The sequence below is a fragment of the Anser anser genome (genome assembly GCF_964211835.1).
Source record: "Anser anser genome assembly, chromosome: 11".
Classification (NCBI taxonomy): domain Eukaryota; kingdom Metazoa; phylum Chordata; class Aves; order Anseriformes; family Anatidae; genus Anser; species Anser anser.
Genome location: NC_139732.1, coordinates 6,669,636 through 6,696,774, shown reverse-complemented (window position 1 = coordinate 6,696,774; position 27,139 = coordinate 6,669,636). Strand labels below are relative to the sequence as shown.

Here is a 27,139-nt window from a genome sequence, read left to right as displayed (position 1 = left end):
AGGGCTCCACTGTGGCACTCTTCAACAGTGGAATGCCAATCACCACAACAGTGCAGAGCAAGCAAAAACTTGACACTCATATAATATCATTTGGTCTCCCTTTGTATCACTGACCACAGAAAAGAATGGAAAGGATTTGCTGGATCTTTCCCTACTATTCAATACTGTTCTGGATCTGCAAAAAAACCAGTCTGGCCCTGATTTTTAAATAAATTCCAAAAAACAGAGAGATGTCTGTACAGAACAATAGCAAATTTCTTTGACTTAGTGTTGCCATATCCAGATAGTTCATTACTAGTCATATAATATTTTATTTAGCTTCAGTTCCTTGCTTATCTCTCTGCTTTCAATTAAAAAAAAAAAAAAAAGGAAAACTGTTCACTTATATGCCTCCTGCTTTCAAGGCGGTACATAAAATCCAGAAGAAAGTAATGGGAAATCTAATATGATTTTTCTAGATCTCCTGATTTTAAACCTCATGATTTCTGTGGCCTACCCATTTTTGAATGCTCAGGCTTATTGAAACTTTAAATTCACTCAGAGACTTTTGGTGTCATATACAAGATTTAATTATGTGCTATGACTTATGACTGAGTGTACGACACCTGTTCAAGTGTCACGTGTAGTATACCAATAGTGATGCAAGACAAAAATTATATTCATGTACTTCATTGCATACAACAAGCAAGATAGACATTAAAAAAAGTTAAAACCAAGTTTTCAGTTTGGTTGTAAGTTTGCATCTGAGCAGAGAACACTAATGCCGTCACAGAAAACTCATTTATTGGATAAATTCTTTAGCTGGAGAAAAACTGCACCTGAAAATGTCAGCATCTGTAAATAACTGCAACATTAGCCCATCTAGAAAGTTTAATGTTGAGACATGTCACAGATTATGTTTGTAAGATTTTTATTGTAGTTGGTAGTAAAAGAAAGGCTTAAAGTCTTTATATCTTCCCTCATACTTTGGGAAATAGTCCTGAACCCTAGGAAGAATGTAGAGACTTCCTCAGGACACCTTACAGTTCTGAATTTAACATGGTGTATTTGTGATACAGTTCTTAAAAGAGAGACTTGCCTTCATTGTTGCCTAAGTTAAGACAACAAAGCAAGATCAATAAACATTTGGGGCATTTTGCCTCTGTGAGAATCAGTCTGTGTAACTTTGAGGAAGAATAAATGCCCCAAATGTAGATGAATCCATTTTCAGTTTCTTTTCTGATGCAAAAATATGGTAAAAATATGCTGTGATTACGTTTTTGTTTTTCAGACTGCCAGGAAATACCTTGCAGATATCATGATTAGCTCCACCTGTGTACACCGATTTTTGATTATTTTTTTTTTAATCAACACCTGTAGCCAAAAGACTTGAAACTGCCCCTACAGACTTTGCAGACTTTTGTCCAAACTGCTCAGTAGCATTCTCAAGTCTAATATGCTGGGGAATATCCACAGATCAGAATAACCTGAACGATGAATATTGTAATTATGTTACTTAGAACATATTTCACAGAAAACATTGAGACCATTTGTTAAGCCTCCTGTTTTTGTATGTGACAAGTCCAAGATACATCAAGGTACACCTGTAAGGGGTTAAAACGTCTGTGGGTGTTTTGCATGGCAGAGTAAGGAAATGTTTCTTCAGTATATTCTGAAATGCTTCAAGACTGTCTCAAACTCTACCCTTAGGATGAAAAAAAAAAAAAAAGGAAAAGAAAGAAATTAAGAGTTATTTTTAGTTAAGAAAAACAGAACAAATATGTCTTCATTGCTCCCTCCTTACTGGTAGGCTTGGAAAGATGATGAGGCAATAAATTCAGCATTAACCTCAGCTGCATGTGTCTCTTCCAACTGCAAAAGAATTGTCTGTATTAGCCTGTATAAGATTAATACATAGGGTCAGATTATCACATCCTCATGAGCAACACCGCCAAAATAACAGGACATTGTGTGGAGCATGGACTAATACTCTGTGTAAGAGAAAATGCACCTCACTTTTTCAAAGCAGTGGGAATTAAGGGTTTGTGGAAAATAGACCTTTAATCTCTCAGTGCTAGTATGCCAATGCAGCACAGACTGAGCACATGCTAAACTTCAGGGAATATTCATCAGCTGCTCACCATTTTTCCTGCATCAGGAGCTCTTCCAGTTTTTATGCCCTTCTCAGTTCATAGACTGTTCTCAGGTTGCTCTTCTAAGTTTTCCCAGATCTGCTGCTGATCACTAAGCTATGCAACAAGATGTTCCTTTGCAATTTTAGTTACTTTGACTTTTTCATAAATGAAGAGGTCATGAACTGCTCTAGAATGTGTCTGTGCAATGTCAGCTATTACTTCCCAGTCCTCTGAGGAACAGATAAAGCATTCAGTCAGGATTCTCAATAATTCCTACTCTTTTCACAGTATTGACTATTGGTGACCCGTTTCCTTTCATTTTCTAAATCCTGCTACAGGAATTTGAGCAGTGTGCTGATCCAAGAACAGGAAATACAGACAAAACTTTCGGATGCTGGGCCCCAGGTCTACAGCTAACGCTGAAACATAGTATGTACATACTTTAAAGTATGGTTCCCACGGATAAAATCAAGCATAGGTGTTTTTCCACCTTGCTTAAACAGTCTACAAAGTGCATTCAATAATATGAACCAAGTTAATGCAGGAATTTTTGGAAGATTACTTAAATTCTAAGACCACTGAGGACCTCAGAGAACAGGCACAAATTGAGTCCAAAGCATTTGCAGAAATCTCAGTGGATTTCGTTACTGGTAAAACCTCAGACCAGACAGAGATAATCTTACTTGGCTTTCAGCATCGAGCCATTAGAGGTAAGTGGTGATAACACTGTTCTGACTGAGCTTTTGTCTTGTAGAAAGGATACTTAACAGCACACAGTGTATCAAGCCTCACATAAATAAATGGTGTGATTCATTTAAATCAGAATTATTGCCACAAGCATCACGATGTGTAATTAATATCTTCTGGTATGCCTCATCTCATAATAGTTTTTATTCAACACAAAGGATCATTAGGAGTTGTATCATTCTGAAGAGAACGGTGCAACACAAATTCCTTCTGCTAAGATCTAGTTTAAGGATTTTCTACAGTAAGAAAACGAGGTATAAAATACTCATTACAATCCCTTAAAATATGTTAATGAATGGTGATATTTATCTCAGTATGGCAAATACGTCTTAAAAGGTTTTGCTGAGAGACAGCTTTCTGAAGCTGGCACATGATGAGCCAGTGGACACATTTCTTCACTTTTGACACCACTATCGCACCCTACCACAGTCTGCCAAGTAGTATCCCCATCTGCATTAGTGTAAAACTGCAGAATACAATTAAATTATCTGTCATCACGTCAACGCACACACACAGATTCTCAGGCATCCTGTGTAAAACTATTTCCCTGGATATAGTGAAGGAAAATATATAGCTTTTGCTACACAAGCTGTAATATTAACATCTGAGGAAGTCAGTGCCAATTGAAATCAATGGAAATTGGATTTACCGCCAAGGATTTTTCCAGTGGGAAGAGCTTGAGCTGCCTGTCTGGGGTTTTCTGAGTTTGCTACGACACTAGGTGGCAGTAGTTGTTTTAGAAGTTTTTCTTTTTTAATTTTGATCCCTAAATAGAAGCGTGATAGCACACACAATAAGATCAGTGCTGATTCCACTGCTAGTTGATGAGGTGGGGAAATTTGTAGAGACTCGATACCAGAACAACATATAGCTTGAGAACCAAGACGAAGTTGCATCCAAACAGAGAGTGATGGCCAGTCCCAAGTTCTTGTTAAGAAACCTCTGGGAAGGACAACAAAAACCTGCTAAGAGTCATACAGTCTGTCATGGGAAGGTTTCTTCTAAGGCATTCCCAGAACTAGACCTGTCATTTCTTTCCCTTTCACGGTCAGTTACTACCTTATCAAGAGATTACAGGCTCTTTTATCACATGTGGGAATAATACTGAAAGTTGTTTTTTTTTTTCTTCTTTTCATATTTGGAGATATGTTATCTTAAGACATGAAGAAGTATGTACATTAATACTGAACTGAAAGTCTACTTTCTACATTGCATACAATGGGACATTTCTTAATTAACTTTCAGAAAAAGGAACATGATGTATTCCCATCACATCCTCTATCCAATAAATAAATAATAAAACAATTATTTTTCTTTTAGAAATTTTAGCCCACCAAATGCTTCCAGTATTAAGCAAAATTGATTCAAATAGCAATACCTCATGAAGCAGTGTACAAATATTTTCAAAATTCCTACACTTTGATTATGTAAAACCAAAAATTGAAAACATGCCAGTCAGGTCTAAAAACTCAGAAGTATTCTAAAAATATAATACATTTCAGTTTATTTTGTGCCTGATACTTTCCAATCCTATAAAAGTATATATAATCAAGTTTTTCTCCATATCCATTTTTATAAAATGAGGTGCTTACTTTTTTATGAAAACTAAGATTTTCACCTAATCATTTGAGTCAAAGAACTGAAGTATTAACAAAATGTTGTGAGGTTTGCATTTAATTTGCTAGAGTTGGCAGTGCTGCATTTCAGGAACTGCAGAGATCATGCGTATCAGCTGGGATACAACAACACTCTATAACTTTTCTGTGCAGCAATAGAAGCAAGTAATGGCTAGGTCAGCAAAGGGGGGTTTAACAATGATATTATCCATGTTGAAATCTGATCAAGAGGTCCCTACCTTTAGAAAAAGTATAGAGATCATCGTATTCAAAAGCATAGCACACCTTCACCAGCTGAGTTCCTCCTGGGGTCACACTGGGACGTTGGCTGAGAGCAAGTACTAGCTTAGAACTAAGGTCTTTCTTAAAGACTCTTTGAACACTTACTCTAAATAATGAAAGCATCTGTAGTCACAGCACAAAATGTTCTGGCTAAAATGGGGGTACATCTCTCTGGAAAATTTCACTTTTGAAACCTTTTCCATGTCCTGGAAGAACTGACCAGTTAGGACAGTGCTGAGGTTCACATCATCTCTGTGGAGAACAACAGCACTACTAGATTTCTAGTAAATGTGGAATTTCTGGCCAGAGTTCATACAGCATTTTCATTTCTCTGATCCCAATGTTATTTGCCATCAGACCAGATATTTGAACTAATCTATCCTAATCTAGTTCTTGCATTCTTCTGTTTTCAAAGAAAATGCACATTGATTTTTTTTGTCTTCAGACTGACAATGACACTGTGCAGACTAATAGTGATACAGTTATGAACTCCAGCTGTCTTTGGTAAGGAAAAGCCATTAACATTGGCTTTCCCTTTATCCTTTTCTTTTCTATCTATTTGCTTGTTAGCTGAACTTTCTATGTACCTCTTGAAACCCACTGTAATAATTCATACTGATTGCAAAAGACATACTAGAAGAAAAGGCTGCAAAGCCACTTATTTGTAGTTATCTCAGTTGTTTATCTTAACCAATAAACCGTTGACTGCTCACTGCAAATGTTTCTGCTTATAGGAGATATGCAGTGGGCTGATACTTAACTCACTTTAGCTTCTGTTGTCACCAGTCTTTTAGTGCAATAGCTAAAATGGTACACAATTCCCTAGCTCAGACAGGCCACAGCACAAGTGATGCACCATGTCTCAGAAGTGGAGTGGTGCCTGGGTTGTTCTGAAACACTCCCTGACGGACCACCTAGCACATGTCATTGGTATCACCTCTGAAGCACTTGGTGACTACTCCTCTCGCTGTTGTGGCTGCAGATGGTCAGAGGAAATACATTGCCACATCTCTAGGCTTTGTCCATCATAGCTAGTGTATGTTAAAGGAGATGGTGAAAGGGGAAGAAAGTGACAAGAGTGTGTATATACATGGGACAGAAATGCTTAGCTTAGGGGCTACTCCAATTTCTGTTGACAACTCTGTTCTTTCTAAGGTAGTACCCTGGGCTTTCCCCTGTTTCTTTTTTACCTTTAAAGTGCTCATTGTGATGTCCTTCCTCGATCAGGATGACAATGCGTGCTGTGTGTCTTGTGCTCCAAGGGTTCAGCTGCCAGCCACAGATCGAAGCTCTTCCTGGCATTTCCCAAACAGCCCTGTGGTGAGTGCAGTGTGCTGCAGGACAGGTTCTGTATTCATCTGCAAGATCACAACACATAACAATTGAGAATGCTGAGTAAGCAGAATTTGGATGTTAAAAACATTTCATCTGTGCTTCTCCCTCATCTCTTGACAAGCACTACTAGCTACCTACAGTCACTATTCTCTCCTAAACCCAAATGGGAATTTTGTCCTTCATATACCCTCAGTTTTGAGCTGCCTGTCCCAGCACAAAGCTAAGCCAGTCTGTGTAAAGATACCCTCCCCATAGCCCTCACACACTGTGAAGGAGACAAGTAAATACAACATGCAGCGGAGTGCACAGTCATACAGATCAATACTGTCATTGCTTCTCTTTATTCCCTGCCTGTCTCCATCCATCTGCTTTCTCGTCTTAGAAATGGCAGCTTTTGGCAAATGGACTGGCTTTTTGTTCTTTCTTTGAATTAGATCTGGGGTTACTAGCCCACAATTAGAGTTCCTACACACTGTAGTACCCCAGGTGACAAGCAGCAGCCCAGAGAAGCACAGACAGGTATGCACACCGAACGCCTGCCTGGTACTGGTACGTGGCATTGGTGGTTGTGCAGAGGCCCCTGCAAGGCCTGTGAAGCACTGCAGCTTCATCCAACAAGATAAGGATGCAAGTAGAATGCAAGAAATGCAAGTCTACAGCAAAGGGATAAATTTGGACACGTGGAGAATGTTTAATATAAATAAAACAAACTGCATGAATCAAATATTTAGTTTTTGAAATGCTAGCTGTTCCAGAAGTAAAAAATCTAAACCATTATCCCTGAGATAAGCATCACGAACTATATTTATATTTCCCCCTAGGTTTTATTTTGTGTTCGTTAATATATACAACATTTTCATTTTCAAAAATACTTCATGAGCCACATACTCTCTTTGTGTACTTTTATGGAGTTGTTATTAGAGTTGGATGAAATTGCATTTGCATTCAAGACAGAACTCAACTCACTATAATCATGCCTAATTTGTTGGAGCACTGAGTATTTAAATCAGATTATTATGATGTTTACGGCTTCCACAACCCCCAAATTGCATAATAATTGTCATGTCATGCAATTTATAGCTACGCAGACTCTGCATGAAGACTGGCAGGACCATTGTGTATATTATTAGTGGAACATTTGTGAATCTGAAGAAATTATAAGGAATCCAAAGAAAGCTGAGGAGCAGATTCTTAGTAGCATGCATACTGCGTAGCTTAAAGTAAACTCACTCCATTGCACTACTGAAAACGTGCAGTCTCTTCTGCCATTTGAGCTCCTGGAGGAAGGCTTCAGCTGACATGTTCAGAGGTTCATGTGGTCAGTAGCCCCAGAGTAAATAAAGACTGAGGAAAGTTGAAATATTCTGCAAATATGCTTTCTTCAAATATTAGGCATATTTACTTCCTCAAATTTATTCCTGATATCAAGCAAAACAAATGGATTGCTATGTATCCACCAAAGAAAGAAGCTACTAAGTAATCCGGCAGGAACTTCCATGCTGCTTGAGTTTTAGCTCTGCTTCCTCCGTAAAGCAGCTCTATGTGAAATTCAGTGGCTGAATAGCAGTGCTGTAAGCAAAGACATGACACTGAAAGAAATGCACCTTGATGATTTTATAGCACTTAGCACAGTGTGGTAATGCTTCATGAGTAAGTTTGTAGATGCCACTAAAAAAATCACTGAGAACAGTACTTTCTCATTAAGAGGGGGAAGGGAAAACAAAAGGTAAGACAATGATGTTTTCTGTCTCCAGACTCTAATTCTCACTATTAGAAAACACAGAGTTGCTAGAACTGTGGTGGTGATGCCACTGCTAAAATTCTCTTTGAGAAAGCTGTGAGAAATGCTCCATTTTCCAGTTCTCAAACACAGATGCCCTCCACAGTGCAAGAGCTGCCACTCACTTCCCGGCCAGTGGTAACTCCATGTTCTACTCTTTTAACTGAGTAATGGCAAATTAGTGGGGAAGAAAAATGAAGGCACTGTACTGATCAAAGAGGATTTTTTGCAAAAGGCATGTGTGGTTGGTTATTAACTGAAACACAATGTCAGTGGTTCTTTTTAAACAGGAAGCGGATTCTTTTGTTGCTTATGGAAAGGCTGGCGGAAATTTGCACAGCCTTTGAAAAGTGTCATTTTGGAACATCGGCTTTGTGGGATCGCAAGCACGCTGCTGGCAGGGAGACAGGGCGGTGGCAGAAGGACTTCCCTGTGGCTTGTAAGGAAATCGATTATGAGTAAACCCCTGGACGGAGACAGGTTCTGCAGTACCTACGTGATGTGGCAACCATGTGGGCCGATGAGCCGAAAAACAGGTGGTCGGCAGCAACTGCCAAATCACCATCTTGACCTCATCAATAGCCAATAAAGAAATAGAGCAGAAACAAGTTACAGATGGCAAACAACTAAATAAAAAGATATTACGCTGCCAAGAGGAGCTCTTCTGAGGAGTAAATTGGCCCTAATACCAGCAATTCTGACTAAGAAAAAGAAATGAAATGGTTTGCCTAATTTACTCTATGTGTTCAGAGCAGGAGTATGATTCCTATGCCCTATCATTCAAAAGAGAAATAGTTTAAAGTGCTTAGATGGTCAAAGGTTATCAACAAGGCAAATATTTTTAAAGATGTAAAGATATTTTCCCTTCTAGAAAACACAGCCAGGAAGCCAGAAAAAGAAATAGATCCTGGTGATTAGTTTATTCTAAAAAAAATGGAGAGTGGTAGAAACATAAATTACAAATCAGTTAAAAATTACTGTAACAATTGAAAATGCAGGAAAGTCAAATTTTTGCACATGTTTTTAGAATTGAAATAATTCAAGTTGAAACATGCATGCCAAAGATTCAAAATGTAATATAATCTGTGGGACTGAGCAGCATTCGGATATATTACAGGAAAAATGTGCAAGATAAATGAAGCACAACAACTAAAGTATCCAAAGCTCTTGTGAACCGTGTTAAATAATCAACATGGATGTGGTGGACAGTGATCGAAGGAGAGGGATAAAACATTAGGTTAATAACAGCCATTTACAAAATGGCAGAGATTAACCACACAGTTGTGATTATTTTTACAAGTGAGAAAAGAAAGATGGGAGCTAACGAAGAAGGTGGCAACTATAGAGTTATGATCATGTTGCCTTGCTGGAATTTATTTGTCAAGTTGCTCTTTCTAAAACAGCAATCCAGGCAGAAAAGGAGTGGAGAACTGTAGGATTTTGTGCATCCACAAAGCCTTAGGGTAGCTACCTCGAACAGCAAATGGGAGCAACATCCAATGATATTTCCAGGTGCTAAGGCACAAATACCAGCTCTGGGAAAGTATCCTTAAATCTAAACTCAATTCTAACTACAACGCACAAGATAACAGATATTCAGAATTGCTTCATGCATAGAAAAGGAGATGGCGAAAGGCAGTCGGTCTGACCGGGCTCCATCCAGCCCGGCGCTGTACAAGCACGCACTGCTAACAAGGAACAGCCACACGGTGGGCGTCAGTGCGAGCTGCCACCATGGCACCGCTGCGGCTCTCCCTCGGCACTCAGTGATGCGGTGACAAACCTACAGCACTCCCAAAACCGAGCTCAGCCACCGCAGGAGGCCATTGCTGTGTGAAGCCGCCCCGCAGCCACCAGGCCAGCTTGTGAGCAACGCCGCTGGCCTGCCTGGGCTTAGTCTGGGCTGGTGCCGTGCGGGTGGACTTCGTGACTGATAGCTGCTCTAAAGCACACAAACAACTCCCTGCAGCATGGCATCTCTGGTTCCAGGATGCCTCTCTCTCTCAAACACTCGCATGCTCAAAAGTTCTCTGGTTTTCTTTTGAAAACAGGTAACTATTTATTTAAGGTTATTATTAAACTTCAAGTTTCAGCAAACATTTAAAACACAGTATGCTGTAGAAGTTCATATAAACTGCACCTGTAAGTGACATCTTTGCAATAGTCTCGTACATACGAGGCTCAAAGCTATTTCTTGCCAGCAGCAGTGATCCACAGACTTAGATGTTGTTAAAAAGCTTACAATATCAGCAGGGCAACTGCTGCCTCCATTAGAAACATGATACTAAGATGCTGATTAATACCAGGAGGGGGCTTTAATCAGCCAAAGCCATATGCTATTTAACTTAAGATGAAAGTACAAACGATAATCATTATTTCAGAAAGGATGTATTTAAAAGAAGAGCAGAACAGCAAGTGGCATCTTTTTATCATTAGAGCTTCTTCATGCAGCCCCTTTTTTTCTAATGCTTTATAAGCTTTTATGAACATCTGGATCATTTCTTCATTATATAGGCTTCCAATATCATTATGTTTGATGTAGCATTTTTAGTGGAGCTATGCTAAACTCCTAAATATACAATTAATTCCTATTAATTATAGTTTTCAAACTGGTAAAATTATCCATCATTAACTTAATCACTTGTATTTTATCTTAAAATTGTATTCACTCTTTTATAATCCCTACATCTAAAGCCATTTCTTCCCTAGGCTTTGTGTGATGTTTTGCATGCTGTTTGTATAAAGGTTTGCCAGCCATTTTCAACTGCTTGTAGAGCTGAAGCTGTCAGCAGCAGACCATTTTAAAATAGAACCTAATACAGCTTAGTTGTTTTACCAAGGACTGCTTCAGAGAGAAGGGGGGAAAAAAAGAATGGAATTTGGATCTGTAAAGGGCAAGACTTCATTAGATCTGATGAAACTTTAGTGTTATGTTCCCTACATCAATGGGAGGAGGATGGGAAACCTTAAAAAGGGGAGAGTAAGGTAAGAGAGCTATTCACTGTCTTCCACTCCATGTGGCAATAATTCAGCATGAATAGAGCTGAATGATTTGGAAGTCTGCATCCACTGTACATGAAGAATTAGGAGCATCTCTAATACCAAGTTACAACACATCTAAAGAAAAAAAAAAAGAAACTTTTTAAAGCTTTTTCTGAACACTCTGGCCTCACTTTAGGTTTATTCTGTGGCTTAACCTGGAACTTAAATTATAACACCTTCACTGAATGCCTCCCCCAGTCTCCAAGCCTAGAGTTGGATCTGTTTCCTTTTCTTTGATATGACATTTGCAGAATAAAAGGAGAAGCAATCAGAGGGTTAAAAGCACCAGTACTGACCTGCTTGGTTCTTGTCAGCCTGCTTTCAGACACTGGAAATCAGAAATGGTGCAGGGAGCCAGAACCGCTGTTAGTACTGATGAGACATAAGTATCAACTTTGTGGGATGTGGTGTATCCACTATGCAATAATCCAGTTGTTATCATTGTCAGATTTTTAGTTCTCAGCACTCCTCCTCGTTGCAGAAATACCTGGAGTGGGTGGTCAGGCTTAGCTATTGTTTTCAAGTCAAGGTCTACTTAAGCCTCTTTAATCTTCTCAGATTGCTCCAGGGCTCTTTCCACCCTGAGCCAACGACCCTCCACAGAGCAACAGAGGAGGGTAAATCGGAGTTAGGTATGTGCCGATACAGCATGGAGTCCCTGCAGCACTGCTCTCCATCTTGCTAACCCCAAGTTCCCAGGCAGCACCTTTTTGGTGAGACCCAAGGCCCACAGAAAGCTGTCCACCTTCTGCACTTGTACCCTGTCACAGCCCAGAGCACACCGCTGGTGCCTGGTTTGTACACACCCTGAGCAATGAAACCTCTGCAAAAGACAATTCTCGTCAAAGTCCATTGCTCTGAGCAGGTATTTTCTAATTCCATCATGCTTCTCCTCTCTTGCAACTTTTTCTCTGCTGAACCTGAAGGAACTTAAATGACATTCACATGCATCTTCTTTTCACAGGAAATGTAGTATCATCCTGGTTTTGTCATACAGGATGACAGAGCACCTCCTCTGCTTGAATTTACCAGAGAACTGTTAAACACATCAAGAGCATGAAGACCTCTGATTCTCACAAATAAGGCTGTCTGATCCTTGTCTTTGTTTCACTGACATTCCATGATAGCATACACTTTCCGTAATTTACCTTAAATTTGTTTATTTAATTGTCTCCTATAATTTCAGAGACCTCTAGTCACAGCTCCAGATGGCCCCTTCTTCTATTGGGTTCTTTGAAGGATTCTCCTCTTTATTCATGATACCATGTGATATCAAACTTTGGACTCACAATTCCTTAAAGTAATACATTTTACTTACAGTTCCAGCTGCCTGAGTATCACAGAACCATGTGTTCCTGCTCTGCTCGTCTCCCAGACTCCCATTTCGGGAGGCAAACATACTTAAAAAATACAGTTCCCAGTGCCTCAGATTACAAGGAGGCTGATTCTACATCACTCCCCCTCTCTTCCATCACATGCTGGAAAAATCTTCTTGCTTCTGTCAAAAAAAAATAAAACAAAACAAAACAAACCAGCCTGACTGACACTGGAAATTCATGTTCCAAGAGAGAGACTGAGCAGGAGCTAAAGTTTGTTTTATTCCTTCTGTGGTGAGACAAGGTTGTCGTTGGTTTTGAAAACTTGTGGCAGCATGAGAGACCCAGCAGCAAAGCTGCTCCTGCTGGGGGTGGAATCCTTTGGTCTGTTTTAATCACTACTCAATTTCCTTCCAGCTCCTGCCCCTCCCTTGGTTCTGCTCTCATTTTCGCTCCCCTCCTCTAAATGGAAATTTTCAAAAATCAGACTCAGGCGTCCGACCCACAGCTCACCTCCAGGTGTGCCACAATATGCCTGCTCGTCACAGGGGCTGCTTTTGCTCTGGAGGGCAAAGCTTTTGCCTTTGATCACGCCAGATGTATTTTCTCCTCATAATAAACTGAAAATTACAATCATCCCTTTTGGTCTCCGACAGCTCATTTGCCCATTATTTCTTCAGTAAGGCATACAATGAATACTCGGGTAAAAAGCTACACAGCCTAATGCAGTTTTAAACCAAAATTCAGAACGAGTGAAAATGAACTGTCTCTCCTCAAGTAAATTAGCTGCCAGGTGCTCCAAGATCAAGACTGCAACATCCAGATCCAACAAGGCTGGAACTTGTGGTTTCCTTCAGAAGTTTCTAAATCAGGCTAACAAAGATGGCCCACAGCTGACTCCTCCTGGTCCTGCATAATGTAGGTACCTCTCATTTGCAAATCACTCCTGAGTGAACACAGAGAGCAGAATGCTCCCAGTTGCTTCTAGGCGCTATGGAAGACATTCACGTGGCCCCTGTATGAATTTATTCTGGAAAAGATTGCAGCTGCTTCAAGAATGTAAGAAATGCTGGATTAGGCCTGTGGTGCACCTAGGCCAGATTTCTGTCTCCAGCAATAGAGATGTAATCTTCAAATCCAGCCCTTTATCTCCTGTCTTTTAACCAGTTTTCAGACATTAAAATAATCTGTCTGCCAATCTCATGGCAACTCAATTTCTTCAACAATCTTTTGTGTGAAACCTTGTAAAGAGCTTTTTGAAAATCCCAGCCTTGATGTCCACTGGATCTCCTTTATCCACATGCGTATGGACAGCTCATTGAACTGCAGGGGGTTAGGGGCAGGATTTCCCCTTCCAGAAGCTCCATGCCCAGCACAGCACACTTCTCAATGAGCTCGCTGATCTTTGGATTCCCTCTGGAGTTCATTTTGTATTTCACTTACATCCCAATGAAGTAAGCTCAGACACAGGCACCCAGATGGAGTAGCACAATCCCTGACATTCAGTGGGTTCAGTCCATTTAGTGGTGCAAAGGGTGTCAAAATTTTGCAGGTCCACCAAGCCATACGATATAAACCCAGAGCCTTGTGCCTTCCCTGCTGCCCCAAAACAGCCCCTCTTGAAGATTATTATTTTTTTTTCCCTCTGACAAGGATCTCCAGAACTAATACACAAAGCCTTTAACAGATTAAGGTGCCTGGCTCCTAGTGGTCCCATTGCTTCCAGAAGGGGCTGAGGATTGAGAGGTCCAGAGGCTGCTCACAGGATAAATAAATAAACCAGCCAATTTTTGGTCAAGAGCAGCAAGGACTAAGAGGCTCCTTTAGTACTAAGAGGTCTTGAGCTGGAGTCCCAGCTCTGCCTCTGACAGGCTGTGGGGCCCTGGAAATTCTTCCCATATCCATTGCCCTCTGCACTTACCTTGTCTGCTTAGCTTGTGATCTCTTAATGACAGTGATTGGCATGAGACATTTGTCCAGTGCCAGTAAAACAGGAGTCACAGCACAGCCTGGGTTAGGACCCTGAAGTGCTACTCCAGTAACAACGTGCGCTCTCCTCTGGCATTGCAGTAAGCCGTATCTGCATTACAACATCCACCTGCTTTGGTGGGTGTTACGTATACATCTGGTACACATAAATGTCCCTGTGTCTTTCTGCATGTAAATGTAACGCTCTGAAGACTCGTCTTATTGGGACCAGTCATTGCTTGTTAAGTGCTGTCAGATTTTTCAGCACCATAGGGGGGAGAGGTGGACCCATGGAGCCTTACAGCGCGAGCAGGGCAGCATACCATTTGGAGGCAACGTGCAGCACATACAGCAGGAGCTGGCTCACTTCAAAGTGCTCCACGGGAGCTGACTGCACTGGAGGTTGTGGCAGGTTCTCAAGGAGCTGGCAAAGGGGACAGTGCTTGGGCACTCAGCTAACAGGAGTTTTTGAGCACGCAGGGAGCAAGGCATGAGGCTGTGCTAAACAAGGAAGGAGGCAGAAAGACAGGAGGGTGTGAAGCAGACAAAAAGAACGTGAGGAGGGACAGAAAAAAAACAGATATTCTCTGGGGGAGGGACACTACAGATCAAAGCTCTTAAGGCTAAAAAATTAAAATTGCTATAAAGGGATTAAACTGATGGAAAACAGTGGGGGGTGGAAAAGTTGAGGCTTTGCATGCCACATACTTTCTAGTGTTCAGCATCTCATATGTATCAGAAAATTTAAGAAAGACCCTTTGGAGAGTCCCCCTTTCTCCCCATTACAGAGACACCTGACTCCCCGTGACAAGGTACGGGCGAAAGGCAGCCCTGAACTTCAGAGCTGGAGCACAACAGGACAGTGATTCTGTAATGGATCTGTCCTCACACGAGTGAGGCTGAATAGAGCTTTTAGGCCCAACTACAACATAAATGATACAAAAAACCATCATCATCACTACTGGAAGCTGATGCAGTGTGGTGCCCCGTTGAAGAGTACTGCAGTCCCACAGCCTGAGAGAGACAGACAGAGAATACAGCTTGAACAAATTAATCTAGTGGTTCTTCTGTCTTTTCAAGATACAAATGCCAAGATCACCCTTTCCCTGCCAGTCCTATTTCAATCCCTCTGTCTGGAGAAGCTGAACTGAGAAAGGATCATAACAAAACGAGGTGATTAAGCCTCCTAGAACAAACACAGTTCCTTCCGCACAAGTGCTGAGGGGTAAAACTTTCTTGCTTCCAAAGTCTTTTGAGAGTCCTGAAATTCTTTTCTTCTGTGTTGCATTTTGAAGTTGCTCCCCACGAATATCCTTGTCAGACAATACTAACTCTCCACCTACTGACTGTCAGTAGTTTTCACAGAGCTGACATTTAAAAGACTCAGAGCTTGAAAGCTAATCTCTCTTCTCAAAAGTTATATTTCCCAGCAAATATTTGGATATCTACCAGACAAATAAAGCAAATGTGGATGTCTCTTTGTAACAGCTCAACCACAAAGTTTAAAGACTGTAGAAGAGTAGGATTTAATTTGACTGAAAATATACTTGAGAAAAACTGCTGTCAGTTTCAGCCCAGAGTTACATTAACTGGATATTTTTTTAAAAAAAACACACAAAAAAAATCTAAATTAAAAATTCACTGTTGTAAATGCAATACTAAGGTTGATGCAGTCATCTGCTGGAGCCACAGTGTCGATGAAGAGTGGATTCAGTACATCAGCAATTTATCATGGCTTGCAGCAAAGAAAATACCTACAACGCCAATGAGAGGTGTGATGACTGTGTTCAGACTACCAAGTTATCCTGGGTACAGCCAGCCTGGGTACAGCTGAGTGTTTTTACAACAGCAATGACCTGAGTATGCTCAGATTCTCAGGGCTTTACAGGCTGTGTTAAATTCTGCGCTGCAACAGCTTCCCTGCCACGAGAACCAGAGCTAGGTAAAGCCAGCTTGAGGGTATGTGGGATCCCCTCGCAGCAACAGAAATACAATGAAGTCCTTGAAAATGTTTTGGTTTTCTTTTTTTTAGAACTGCCCAATCCCATTGCACTTCAAATTAAGCCTAAATTTTAAATGGCAACAAGAGGCCTTGTCCATGAAGATCTCAGATGTTGTGTACCAGTTTAGCACAAGACACATTACTTCAGCTGCTCCTATTGTTATGGATAGCCTGTTCTTCCTAACAAGTCAGATTATTAAAAAAAAAAAAAAAATTCTTCCTCTGTGCGGCTTCAAGTAAACTTGAAAGCACAAGATTTAATTAGCAAATTTTGGGAGAGCATCATGCAAGAGTAAAGAAGCCAACCTCTATCTTTCTGTTCCAAACACAACCATTTTAGTTCTGCTCCTGTGCTCACGACTGCACAAGATTCTTCCGTTCTTGCTCCCACAACTTGTTCAAACCCCAAAACAAGGTCCTGGAGCTTCAGGAGTAGAGAGCTCAGTGAGGCTCCACCTGTGCACAGTGGTCTTTAGTAGGAATTTTTCCAAGAGCTCTCCAAAGTGTAGTGCAGCTGCACATTATCCCCAGGGAAGCTTCCCCATCCTTGAATTTTCCAAGGTATTTCTTAATGTACATGAGATCCACAAGTTGATGGTGAAAGTCAAAAACAAACAGACAAAAAAAACCCTCCTGTTTCCCTGGATCCCTGTGGAAAGCCATTCCTCAACCATCACACACCAAATATCCAGTCATGTCTATTTCCCCACAAATATTTCTCATCCTAATGGGCAAGACTCATTTCAGTGTCATACAGGTTAACACACACAAAGGGAGCCTGACTATGTCTGAACTTGCCATTAGCTAGATACACCTAACACAACAGGCACCTCTAGCAGGGTTTCTATGCCCTGTTAATCAATAAGAACTATTTTGCAGCCTCAGCCTAGTGGAGAGATGGCAATATCAAGACATTGATCCATTTCAGACTCAAATCCTTCAGCACTGTCTTGGCACAGAAGATGACTGCCACAGCGCCCCAGCTCCCATCACAGCCCCCGGGTGCTCCTTTTCCAGGGTGCACTTGCTCTGCGAGTAAATCCAACAAAGTGCACGTGGTTTAGCAAGCCAGCCTTTACACCAGCATCAGGAACAATGAACTAGAAACAAAGTCAGTGCCAGTAGCAGCACAATACAGCAGTAACACAGCCTTCTACAGCTAAGTTTCTAGTGATATCATGAGACGTTCTGGGACTGAAAAATATGGGGTTTGGGTCCAGAAGGTATCTCTCCCTTCATCCCCAAACTGCTTAGCTTCCCCAAGTGACAATCACTGTGTTACCTACTACCAGGTAACTAGTTATCACTACTAGGTTATGATACCTCTGGATCTTAGGGGAGAACTGAGTTAAATTATTGACACTTTTCTTTATTTAATGCAACTGCTGCGAGTGTTGAGACACAAGACACCACAAAGCAACCACTATAAACTTCCAAACTATACTGTGCTCTTTTGTACTTTCCCCTCAGTTGTTTTTCCTGGTTAACGCTGTACCTTCTGAAAATTACACATTACCAAACTAAGAGCAGTGGGTGGCACATTTATGATTGTTAAGTAAAACCACTGAAAGACCCCTCATTTCTTATAAAACAACAAGGATTTTTACAGAATTCCTGTCTTGGTTCCACTCTTTAAAAAAAAAATAAAAAATCCACTTTTTCTTAATCTCTTAAACTTGGGCTAAGCAGAGTTTTGAGGTTTGCAGAGCTGTTCTCCAGCTGAGTGTTTCCTTTTAGATATGCACACCTCCTTGTTGGACATTCATTATCAAACCTTGTGTTTGCCTTTTATCTACAAGTCCTCTTCAGTGTTCAGCATAAACTACATGGACACCTTGCAGATTGACATTTCTTCATTCATGCTTTACCTTAAACAGCATGCGAAGACATCAAAGAAGAGGAGCTGACTTTGATGTTACAAAATGAAAAACGCCTCATGATTTGCCAAGACCTGGGGAACTTGTAGTTTGCTCTTTTTCCCTTAAAGAAAAACTACTACTTTCCCCCTGCATATGTGAAAATCTTTGCCTTTTTCACTGAACTTGTATAAACGTTTTGTTCCCTGTAAGAAAAACAAACAAGCTACATCTTGTTCCAGCCCAATAAACACAGGCCCCAGTGCCCAAACTATGGTGGCTTGGAGGAACACGCACACTTTATGTAAGAGCATATTTGTTTTGCACCTGTGACTTTTACACACTCAGGTGTGATGACCCCCCCACACCAACACTGATAATCACAGTGCACGTGTTGTGTTTTTCACTCACAGGTCACCGAGAGGGATTTAGAAACGCTTGCTTATTCCTGTGCTGTAGATGAGGAAAACATGCAGCAAGTGAAGTTATTTGGGCCAGCCGTGACAGCAAATAGCCAGCACTACGACAAAGCTTTCCTGGTTCCCATGTGAGTATTGACTCGGCAGCTCGCTCTGGCCATGAAATAAAGAGCAGTGGTGCTCAGCACCTTAACAGCCACAAAAAGTGCTGGCAGCCCATGGGGCAGCCAGTCATCCTTACCTGAAGGTGCTGTGCACCACGATAGGAACGGATTGACTTGCTTCGTTAGTTGTGTTCCTGTTGTTTTGAATGCTATTCAGGGTGGTTTTCTTTGCAAGCTTTGTTTCATTGCTTGAAGTGAAGAACTGCCCTGTCCTTATAAGGACAGTAGGAATGTGCATAATTAGTCCAAGGCTAGAGAATAGAGGCATTCAAAATGAACATTTGTTATTGATTTCCCAGACTGCAGTGGAACTGAGAAGAATATCACGAGAGGAAAAGATAGGTAATTAAATGTGACTTGTTAGAATGCTGCCTAGCTAGGTCATTGCATATGTATTATTCGGCTGCACTGCTTCAATGTAAAGTGCACAGTTCCTCTCCCTGGTACAAAATCCTTTGATTAACCAGCCTCCGTTTGCTGGTGGAAGGGGCCAGCCCTTTTGTTGTTTCACTGCCGGCAGTGTTGCTTGTGCCATTTCTTTAAGACTCTTCATCAGATGTGGTTTGTCAGGAACATGCTTAGACTGTAAGTCAGAATAGAGCTCATTTTCTTTGATGTGCGTTTGTAATGTGCCTGCTCCGAAAGGAGGGGAATAAACTTTGGTCACGCTGTTAATCTGCAGGAACTACATTTTAAGCAACTTGATGTGAGTGGACTTGGCACATACTGTAGTGTCAGCTACTCCTTTCAAACAGAACTTTATCAATAATTGGTGCCAACATAAGAACTCATGTCAAACATTTACCATAATAGATTCAGCAGGAATGTGCTTAGCCCCAACCTTCTGCTGTAGAGAGACCTTTTAGTTTCAGTTTAGGGTCGGAAATTTTCCAAAACAAGATGCATAGCTACTTCACCTCTTTTCTTGCTGTATCACGGTTAAAGACCAGCACGGATATGACCAGTTTGACCATTTGGCTCCAGCATTTCAGGTTCTGCGCTCAAGATTTTTATCCTTGAGCAAGTATTTTGCATACCAAAGAAGTCTGAAAGTGAAAGGGTTATATTTCCTTGAAGGTCCACTTGAATGACTGCAAGAGGAGAGCCAAAATGGTAATCAGATCCCTATGAGATCATATTGAAAGCAGCCATGCCTATTTCAGAGTTTTCTGATGTTGCAGGGGTCTGTAAAACATTTAATCACTGGAGTTCCAATAAGTTGAGATTTGTTGTGAGTGCTGTAGAGAGCACTTGCCTGAGATAAAATGCTGCCTGGTAATGCTCTTATGGCTACATGAGCCAGAATGCAATCGAATATCCATGGTGATTTAGCCTTGCATCGTCATCCCAGAGAGGGGGCTGCAGGATTTTCACAGCTACATAGAAGTGGATTAATGTAACTACTCATTACAATTCATGGGAGACCTGATCCAGCTTCTGTTAAAGTCAATGTAAAGATGCTGTTTGAATTTCTTGGGCATCTGGACAGTGGTTTGTGTGTCCCATCCTGTAACTGCCCTCCACTACCACAGAAGCATGCCCAGGTTTCTCTGTTACCCAGGTGGCAGGTATATGCATGTTGGTCTGCCCTCATTACCCAGTGGAGGACAGGTGATTGTAATTCTGTCAGACAAGGAGGCATTGGTACAGAGAGGTTTAATGGCTAAACCTCCTCTACCTTGCTTTTATTTTATTTTAACCTGTGAAGTTCTGACTGACATAGAAAATTAAGTTTGGCAGAAACTACGTTGATGTCTACCTCTGAAATAAGCAAAAGAGTGGGGTTTTGAAGATGGCTCTTCAAAAACTCACAGATGTGATTGCATGCGTATGAAACCAAAGTTGCTTAGCTAACAACATACTATCTCATCTGACTCAGAGTTTGCAGGAGACAAGAGAAAATCCATGTTAGCCTATATTCTTTAAAGAGCAAACAACCATTATCCAGTTAAGCCTGCACCAAACAAACCTTTTATTAGGCCTAGCTTTTGAGAAAGCCCTTCTCCACTAATGGGTATGGCTTGCAGCTTACTTTGAAAGGTTCAGAAACCAAGCTAAAAACGAACCAAGATTAAAGAGCAAATTACTCACACAGGTCAATCCAAATGACCCCTTCCAGTTTCTTGCAATAATCCAAACCTGTAGACTGTCTAAAGACCTCATAACACTGGAGAAATCTAAAAGGTAGTTTATGTCTCTCAAGTGGTTAAAAAAAACAAAAACAAAAACACAAACATCTGAATCCATTTTATGCTACAGTTTCTAGCTTTGCTACCACTGCCCAGAAGCAGAACAAGCAAGTTTGTAGGTACCAAGGTTAAAAGATGGTTCAGCATATGGTTTATTTGTTCTTTCTACCTACACAACCAAAACCAATATATATTAGTTTAAAAAAAAAAAGAGTGAGACAATGTGTTTAAAAATGCATCTTTTTGTAGTGTAGTCTAGACTTTTTAACAACTGAATAGGAAATATTACCTACTTACTTAATTACTTGCTGGACTACTATAGCCAATCAAATAAAATGGATGCCTCTGATCAAAGAGCACAGTTTTCAGAGGTGGCTCTTGAAATACTTCAGGTTTGGAAACGGAAGCCTCAGACTGTCAGTCCTTTCCCCTTGTCTGACAGGCACTTACTGAATAACAGAAGAGGTGTTCCAGCAGATATTTTGAGTGTCAGGAAAAAGAAAAAAAAAACCTCATGAATTAATGTGATTTTGGGGAGAATTATATTGCCTAAAAATACCATTGTTAGTACAATTTTTTTTATTATTTTTATTTTTTTTTGACAGATTTGGCAGATTTATGCAGCACCTTCTGACAGTATGAAGTTGTGTGTGTGACTTAACCTTTTTATTTCTGCCTTTTGGAGTTCAGTCTCTGTCACTGTTGCCCTCTGCATTGAACTCCTCTGTAGACTCAATGCTCCTGACACTCATTGTTATTCTACTCTCTGCTTTCAACATTATCCCAGTGAGATTCCCTCCTTGTCAAAGCACTGACTCAGTACCTCAGAGGACTGTCTGATGATCTCTAAGACATGTATGAATCCTTCTGGTCTCACTATTATTTATTAGCTGGCTAAGAATGCCAAGATATAAAACGTTTAACACAAAAAATGGTCACAACATTATTTATCACTTATGTGGTAGTAATAGAAATATCACAACAATTTAGTGCTCTGCTGTGTGTTACTGATAGTGGTTCAGCAGCACCCCCTGCCCCACTAGCACCCAAGTACCATACTACAGCACCTTTTCCAGGCTGCCTATCAGATGTTTTTGAGGAAAATTGTATAGAGGCACAAGGACTAACCAGGTGAAGCGCTGCATGCTTCCTTTGGTCTCCAGGCCAAACAGTGAAAAGCACAAAAGCACACCATCTATAAAGCCATATTTATCCTCCTTTTTTCTTAAACCCCAAATAAACCCTGGTCAAGTCACAAATCACCATAAATATTCCCATTAGGCATTACCCTATTCTTAAAGAAATAGTTGTCAGTACCAACTCGGATGCAGGAAGCCCTTTTTAGTTTTGTAAAACTGTGTAGCAGCAGAGTAGAGATGGAAAGGTAAAGGGAGCAGATTAGTTTCTCCAGCAGCAGTTACACCCACTTAAGGTGCCTATATCCCAACACAAGCTATGCCTTCGGCTGCCACAGCAGTACACTGCTGTTCCAGTGTCAACGCGTCCAGGCTAGGGGACTTGCCCTGTCTGAATGGGCCTCACTTCCAGGCATGGTGTCAGCCAGCTCCAGGACTTTCCAGAACACAATACAGCCATGAACAAAAGCAGAAGACTAAAGACAGTACAGTCAATAAGGGTAACAAGAATAATCAGAATTAAATAGCAAGAGCCATCATCAGACTGACACCCAGGATGATGGACTGGGAGTTTTGGAAAGGACAGGATCACCCATTTGCTGCAGGCCTTAAGACAAGCTCTGACAGTGCTGAGGAGCTTTGGGAAGCAACTTCTCAATGCTGAAGTTTTTATCCCATCCTTTAAAGGCATGCAGCACTGGCTCCTGTCAAAACTGGAACTCTACACCAAAGTACCTGCTGGCATTGCCTATTTTGGTAATATTTACTTAGTGCAGATTTGGGACTTTGTGAGGCACCACAATCTCTGGAAGTTTCATAAATAAACCCGTTCATTACTAGCTTAATTAGCTGATCTCATATAGTTGGAAATCCTGGTAAAGGACAGTGGTCTGTTCCCTCCTCAGTGGCAGATAAACAAGCATTACAAAGCAGTGACCCAACCACTTCCATCAAGTCTTTCCAACATCTTTGGAACTTTCCAGAAAACAAGGAGTATGTTGCATTTTTTGTTTGGCACTACAGCTGTAGTATGTAGCACCCCTGTAACGTCAGACTGACATTTGTCTTGCCCCACTTGCACGTATAGTTGCAGTTAAGGGAGAAAATGAGTTCTCGTATCATTAGAGACGAAAGTGCTATCACGCTGAACTATCACACCACTCAATCTAAAAACAATGTCTACAGACAAGTCTCCTTACCTGAAGAGCTCAGAAGTAGGAACTAGATGTGTAAATGCCTTCAGCAAGTGGCAAAAAAGAAGGGGAAAAAAATCAATCTACAAATCAATCAGCAAATTACAGCTGACAGTCTTACTGCTAATTGAACTAATACTATATCATACAAAATGATTAAGGACTTAACTGGGTCTAACACCCTATCACTAGAGATATGAAACTCATGGCAATCATGATAAAATACATGAGCAATTTAAGCTCTTACTGTAAAGAATAGCTGTCATTTTATTTTATTTATCAACAGCACAGCAGCCATCTTGACAGTATGTTCTGTATGCTACAGTGAGGCCTGACATCTTACGGGACATCAGGTCTCTTGTGCATGAAGATGAAGTTTTGTTGATTCATAATTCCCTCAAAGAGTCCATAACTGTGGATTGCAGTGTTAAACAAGTGCAGACTGAGCACTTAGATCCCAAAGAATGAAAAATGGGACTGTTAAGTGATTGAAGCAGGAACATTTTAGAAAGAAATCACAATTAAAAAGAAAGTGTGTATCTCATCATCAGATGATCAAGTTAATTACTGGTGATGAGGCATGAAGTAGCTATAAATGATACTACCTTCAGAAAACTCAAGGTTTCAGGTGGGAGATTAAATCTGGAATTAAAACAGAGTTAAATTTAAATTCCAGAGTTCACTGGAAGCTGTACTGGAATGAAAGAAAATCAGAAATCAGCCCTATGCTTCTAATTGAAGCAGTTTGGAAATGCAAACTTAGAGAGCTGACTGCTACACTTAAAGGAAAGAGAGCATCTCTTCACACTGAGCATTTTCATCTTTCAATCTCTGAGCATCATTACAAGCGAAGAATTCAAACCTGTCACAGCCCTTCAGCTTTACAACTTAAAACCTGCTGCAGAACTATGATTGAGCCAAACCTTTCTCTCTTGAGTGGACGTCCTAGAGCAGTTTGTGGAATTACTGCCACAAAGCACCCCTTGTGCCTCCTTTCAGAGCCTAAGAGACTTTGAAACATCATTAATTCATTTTCCTTGGGGAATATGATTTTCAGTTATTTTTTTCTTTATTTTTATCCTTTCGGTAATTTTCTACTCAGAACTCTGAAGAAAGGGATTCATATCCAGTCTGCCTCCAAAATTATCAGAGCTACAAACCAGGTAGGAAGCAAGCTCACTGACCTAACCAGACTCAGCTGGCCCCCCTGAAGGAAAAAGGAAATGACTGAAAGACATCAGTGAAGGAAAAATAAAAATCTAAGGCCCATGCTAGCAGGGTGAGCTGGTCAGAGCATGCTAACACCACCCTATTTAGGGTGAAAATGTCTAATATAGTTGGCCAGCCAATAATGCAGGAAAGTAAATTCAGAAGTTTTGAACATTTTTCATGCTTTTTAACTTGACATTTAGGGTTGCCGATTGGCCCAACTTGCAGACAACAGAAGTTGTAGTCATGTCACACTCTTTAAATGGCTCCATGTTCGTGCTGGCCTTGAACATGCTGCAGCATTTGCCACAAGGGTGGTATTGACAGAGAGGACGTCAATGAGAGAAAGGTACGAGGGATCCCCTGGCAGCCACGGGGAACGACAAATCAACTGGTTCTTTTCATCAAAGTGATAGAAACAGAGTTGATCAAAACAAGCAGAAGGCACTGTTCTGTTTGGTCTGTACGCTTTGTACGCTGCCACTTGGGAACTTAATTAGTCTGCATGCTTTATGTTTCTATCTTTAGTCTGATGGCATACAGCTGTTCTTTTCAACATCACTGCCTACTGCCCTTTCCCTGCTGCTGGGGCACATTTGTAAATAGGAGAGGCAAGATGGCCTGGAATTTAACCCTCTGCCGCTGCAGCTGGGGCTTGTGAGTGGATTGCGTACCTGGAAAGATGGGAGGAGCCGGGAGGGCCTCCCTCAGCCACCACAGCCACCAGGCTTGGGGCTGTTTGTTCTAGGCTGCTGGTGGGAGGGTGCCTCTCTGGCTGTTGCTGTTGGAGTCAGGCCTCATAATTACCTGATTAATTAACCTAAGCTGCATCTAGTAAAGGTGACTAAAGGCAGGGCCCTTGGTGGTTGCCTAAAATAGTCAGTTTCAGCCCAGGTGGTTTTAAAGGGGTAAAACATGGTTTTAAAGTGATGAGGCAAATTGTTCTATCACCTCACAGGAGTTTTTTGTTTTTTGGTTCATTTAATTATGGAAAGGAGGCTCAGTGTGCCCTCATCCCCGTCAGGAAAACACCACTGCACAGAGCCAAACCCCAGAGCCACATGGCACTCCTCATCCTGTCACCATGCCTTCCCTGCAGCAAAACTCGGCCAAAATGCCAAAAAATCATCATTCTGACAGCAACCATACCTGTCATGGTGAGGGAGGCATCAAACCATGATAGTTTCTCCACAGCTATCATCTCATCAGTGATGGTGGGGATGAGCCAGAGGTGGTGCTCCCCTGGATGATCCCAGAGGCTGTGATGGCAGCAGCCATTACTTTTATTTGCACTGAAATGGGCCCTGAGGGCCACACGGAACCTTCTGGAACCCGCTAGGGCTGCCCCCATAGAGCCTTCCGGAAGGTTCCACGGCGGTGCCTCAGCTTGGGGTGGGTTTAGGTCAGCACAATTTGGAGCAAGGATCAAAAGCCTTCCTGATATCCCTGCTGCCAGCACAGTGGCTGACCGCATGCCTCTGGAATGTCCTCCCTCTGGAAAGGCACTCAGGCCCTTCCAGAGTGAGGAAAATCCGCCTGAATTATCAGTGCACTGAGGATTTCCACTTAGTGTGGGGTATAAAAGCTGATGCACTTAACAGACTCCTGGGGTCATGTTGTGTGCTACCCTGTGAGATGTGTGGAGCAAGACAAATGTTCTGCTGCTGGTCTGGAAATGAAAATAAGATGCATCTAAATGAGGAGTAAGGCCTGGATATGAAACACATTGTGAAGGTATGAAAGGAAAACAAGCAGTAATAGATTTAAGACTCATCTTAAATATTTGTTCTGCAAAGATTATCCTTGCTTTTGTTTAAATTCATTCCCCCTGAAAGGCATCCATGGCATTCATCTGGAGCAGCAATGCTAGACCTTATTTCAAGGTATCAAGGCCTGGCACTTTCCCCAGAAAATCTCTTGCCATGATTTATTACTGAGAGTCTGTAGGAGCCAGTGACCAAGATTGTGCAAGGATTTGGAACATGGGAGAAAAAATCTAGGACTGAGATCATGAGGGGTCCATGGCTTGCTCAGACTGAAGTGCAGGAAAGAACAACCTTGTCCAGCTGCCAGTTGAAGCCATACTTAAGCAAAGTCTCAGCAACAGGACACGAGAGCTGCCCCTTCTGGTTGTCTAGGTGTTCAGCATCAAGGTGAGCGTTAGCACCCTATATACCCAGATCTACTGTGGTTACATCTCAGAAACACAAAGCTGGCTTTATGGGCTGACGTTGACAAGAGAGGAAGGGAATGCACCTCTGAAGTATATGCAATAAATGAAATTCTTCAAAATCCCTTTGCTTGTGTCATTTCTTAGCATTGCACTTTCAAGTGGGACATGCAAATCTCCCAACTGGAGTGCAGCCAGCACCCCCAGGTCCAGCATTAACCCTCCAGTTCAGAGAGCAGCTAATTTTTCTCAGCAGCTAAGAAGTTACACGTTCATCTACACCCTACTTCCAAAATATACCACATAAATAGCCTCCAACCCCTGCCCCCCTCCCCCCCCCCCCCATTTCTGTCTCTTGTAATAATTTTTTTCATATCCTAGAAATTCCTGCTTTACTACCTTGACAGTGATGGTAACGTCAGGTGCTGCATATCATGCCACACTCATGAGTCTTACATTCCTATGACATGGCAGACTTTGATACAATTACAGCTCAGCTACATATCTTAATTTATGTTACAATATTGCTGTAGTGATATCAGAGACAAATGTTTAATTCACAGAACCTCGGTTTCAAATTTCAGTCCCTGAATGCAAACAG

The 27,139-nt window shown here is 41.4% G+C and overlaps 1 protein-coding gene across 8 annotated transcripts in view; it reads right to left on the bottom strand.

Annotated features, from left to right (window-relative positions):
• LOC310879880 (uncharacterized protein) overlaps positions 1-26,872 on the bottom strand; it is a 59,007-nt gene extending 32,135 nt beyond the window's left edge. For 5 of the 8 annotated variants that reach the window (XM_083794861.1, XM_083794859.1, XM_083794858.1 and 2 more), the window contains exons 1-2: positions 25,518-26,872; positions 5,950-6,117 (exon numbers count right to left, since the gene is read on the bottom strand). In XM_083794861.1, the coding sequence (XP_083650987.1) occupies positions 5,950-6,117; positions 25,518-25,842 (493 nt within the window). In that variant the 5' untranslated portion in view covers positions 25,843-26,872. The other 3 variants (XM_083794864.1, XM_083794863.1, XM_083794865.1) reach the window with 3 other exon arrangements.
• Between the last annotated feature and the right edge of the window lie 267 nt (positions 26,873-27,139).